The following is a 2,309-nucleotide window of genomic DNA, read 5'->3' as shown; positions in this document are numbered from 1 at the left end:
TCCGTTTTCTTTAAAAGTTAAGCGTTCCTAGATGGCGGACGTATCGCTAAAAAGGTAAAATTCCTTGCTAAAACCCATATAAAATGCCAAGAAGACGGTTGTTTGTCAGACGGAAGTCAAAGATGAGGTCAAATACTTTCTTTGTTGTGGTAAGTGTGATGTGTTTTGTATTTCTCTTATTGGAAAGTGTTATTTGTACATTAATTGCATAAGCTTAATACGAGATTTGACTAATAATTTAGTTTCAACCTTCGTACAAGACTAGGGGTTGACTGTTAGATTACAGTAACTAGAAAAGCAATTGAATGTAGGTTATTTTAACTGCTCCTAGTTGTTAAGGATCCTTGTCCGAATAGTCTGACTATAGATATTTTTAAAAATCCCAATCTAATTTTAGATTGCTTATATTTTTTTTTGTAAGCTTGATAGGATAAAGCAAGATCTTTAGCATGGTAGAGGATGCACTTAAATGCAAGCTTATTGCATAGCTCTAATAACTAACGTGATCCAAGTTTTAACTAAAATCTAAATTTGCTTGACTCCAAGAACCTCTTGGACCGTGCCAAAGGTTAGGTTGCTTAAAATACCCCAGCATTCTAAATCTTTTCTTATTTCCAGTTGGCCCTGGGGTTAGCCCTTGTTGCAGCCAAGGAGTAAGTAACCATTTGGTAAATTACTGACTTTTTTTGGTTATTAACCTACCTAAACCATGCATACTGGGTCCTACAAATATCTGGATCTTCCAGGGACACCCGAAGCGAACGCAGCGTTACGGCAGACAACCACCCTTACTCGAAGCTATGTGAGAAACAACCTGACAAATTCATTTGCGGCAACTGCAAGACCTTGATCCAGTGTGTGAAGGGGCAGGCCTTCACTCGCCACTGCATTGAGGACCACTTCTGTTCGGATAGGCCCCAGTTTGGCGGTGGTATCTGCTACCCAAATGAACCTCTGGACTGCACCTGCGTGAAGGCCAACGAGTTCAGAGTGGACCCCTACGACTCTCAGAGGTTCTTCTCTTGCAAGGCTGTTGGCTCCACCCCCGAGAACTACAAGTGCCCAGATGGTATGGTCTTCGATGAAGGCTCGGCACAGTGCCAGACGGCAAGTGGCCTGCCTCCATGCGTGGTGGCGGGTACTTTTGCCAACCCAAGCAACTGCAGTGAATACTACTCGTGCATTAGCCTGCGCAGTGGATGGCTGCAGAAGTCGTTCATGTGCACCAATGACATGATGTACAACGAACAAAAGGATTTATGTGAAGATCCGTGCATGTACCAGTTCGTGTGCCAGCAGGAAGGCCGTTACCCTGACCTTCTGAACAAGCAGAATTACTTTGAATGCTACATGCTTGGTGGCGTGTTGCAGCAGCTACGTTACAGCTGCCCTGAGAGCTACAGGTGGGATATCGTGTCTCCAGGTGTGGGCCAGTGCGTGGAGGACCATGGAGAGCAAGATTCTAACTATGCCTTCGGGCAGTGCGACATCCCTGACAACTTGTGTCCAGGTTAGTATAATTTTGATTATTTCTAAATTGACTTGCATTAATGAAGGAACTAAAACCTAATTGGGTGTAAAACGTATACTGGGATGAAGGTGGGTGATGACCATTTCTTAACTCTTTTCAGGCCCGTGAGAACTTGTTTACTAATAAGGGCAACCCTGTCGCAACGCCACTAAATGGAATAGGGGCCAGGCCTCGACTTCTGTCTTAAATAAATATGTTGCTTTTTTATTGAATTGTCATTATCCTGGGAGGTTTGAGCGGTTGGTTAAAGCGTTGACAATGGAAGTTGTGGCACACTACTTAACTTGGTAATGAATGAACTACATGAAGAAACTTAAAGACTTTGACCAAGAAAAAGTGGTTACAAAAGCCGGCCAGGAGAGGGCTGGCAAAGAAACTCTTTGCTCAATACTTTAAAGTATAATTTGCAAAAAAATTAGTTAACAACTTTAACTTTCCTCATAATATTGGTACGGGGGGAGGGGGCATAGAGAAGGTGGATACCACCATAACAAAGACTTTTGCTGGGGAAAATTGATTTAATTATTTCGCTAATCAAAATGATAACTGTTATTTTGCATACAAGTATCCAATACAAGATCAAGAATTTAAGATTCTTAACCAGCTTTTGAAAAGCGTTTAATAACGACATGCTGAAGCCCCTCCAATACCTTGCTCAATATTACTAAGTGACAGGGGTGTAACCCCCGCCCCAAAATTAGTCTGTCTTGTAAAATGCATGCGCGACCGCGCCCTCCGCCTGTAGAGGACGGTTTATCTCCCGAGGGTAAGAATGCGC

The 2,309-nt window shown here is 42.9% G+C and overlaps 1 protein-coding gene across 1 annotated transcript; it reads left to right on the top strand.

Annotated features, from left to right (window-relative positions):
- The first annotated feature begins 94 nt into the window (after positions 1-94).
- On the top strand, positions 95-1,738 carry LOC119592980. The gene is made up of 4 exons (XM_037941866.1): positions 95-149; positions 619-653; positions 747-1,510; positions 1,632-1,738. Exons 1-4 carry the CDS (start codon positions 123-125, stop codon positions 1,637-1,639), a joined length of 834 nt encoding a protein of 277 aa, XP_037797794.1. The 5' UTR covers positions 95-122; the 3' UTR covers positions 1,640-1,738.
- The last annotated feature ends 571 nt before the right edge of the window (positions 1,739-2,309 follow it).

The sequence above is a fragment of the Penaeus monodon genome, chromosome 31 (assembly GCF_015228065.2).
Source record: "Penaeus monodon isolate SGIC_2016 chromosome 31, NSTDA_Pmon_1, whole genome shotgun sequence".
Classification (NCBI taxonomy): Eukaryota; Metazoa; Arthropoda; class Malacostraca; order Decapoda; family Penaeidae; genus Penaeus; species Penaeus monodon.
Note: the sequence above shows the minus strand (reverse complement) of the source record. Positions and strands in the feature narration are given on the sequence as shown.

Excerpts from the sequence above, each read along its gene's own strand:
- LOC119592980 (XM_037941866.1), top strand. The coding sequence starts at position 123 with ATGAGGTCAAATACTTTCTTTGTTGTG. Across the intron at positions 150-618 it reads CAAATACTTTCTTTGTTGTG|TTGGCCCTGGGGTTAGCCCT; the intron begins GTAAGTGTGATG and ends TCTTATTTCCAG. Across the intron at positions 654-746 it reads GCCCTTGTTGCAGCCAAGGA|GGACACCCGAAGCGAACGCA; the intron begins GTAAGTAACCAT and ends TGGATCTTCCAG.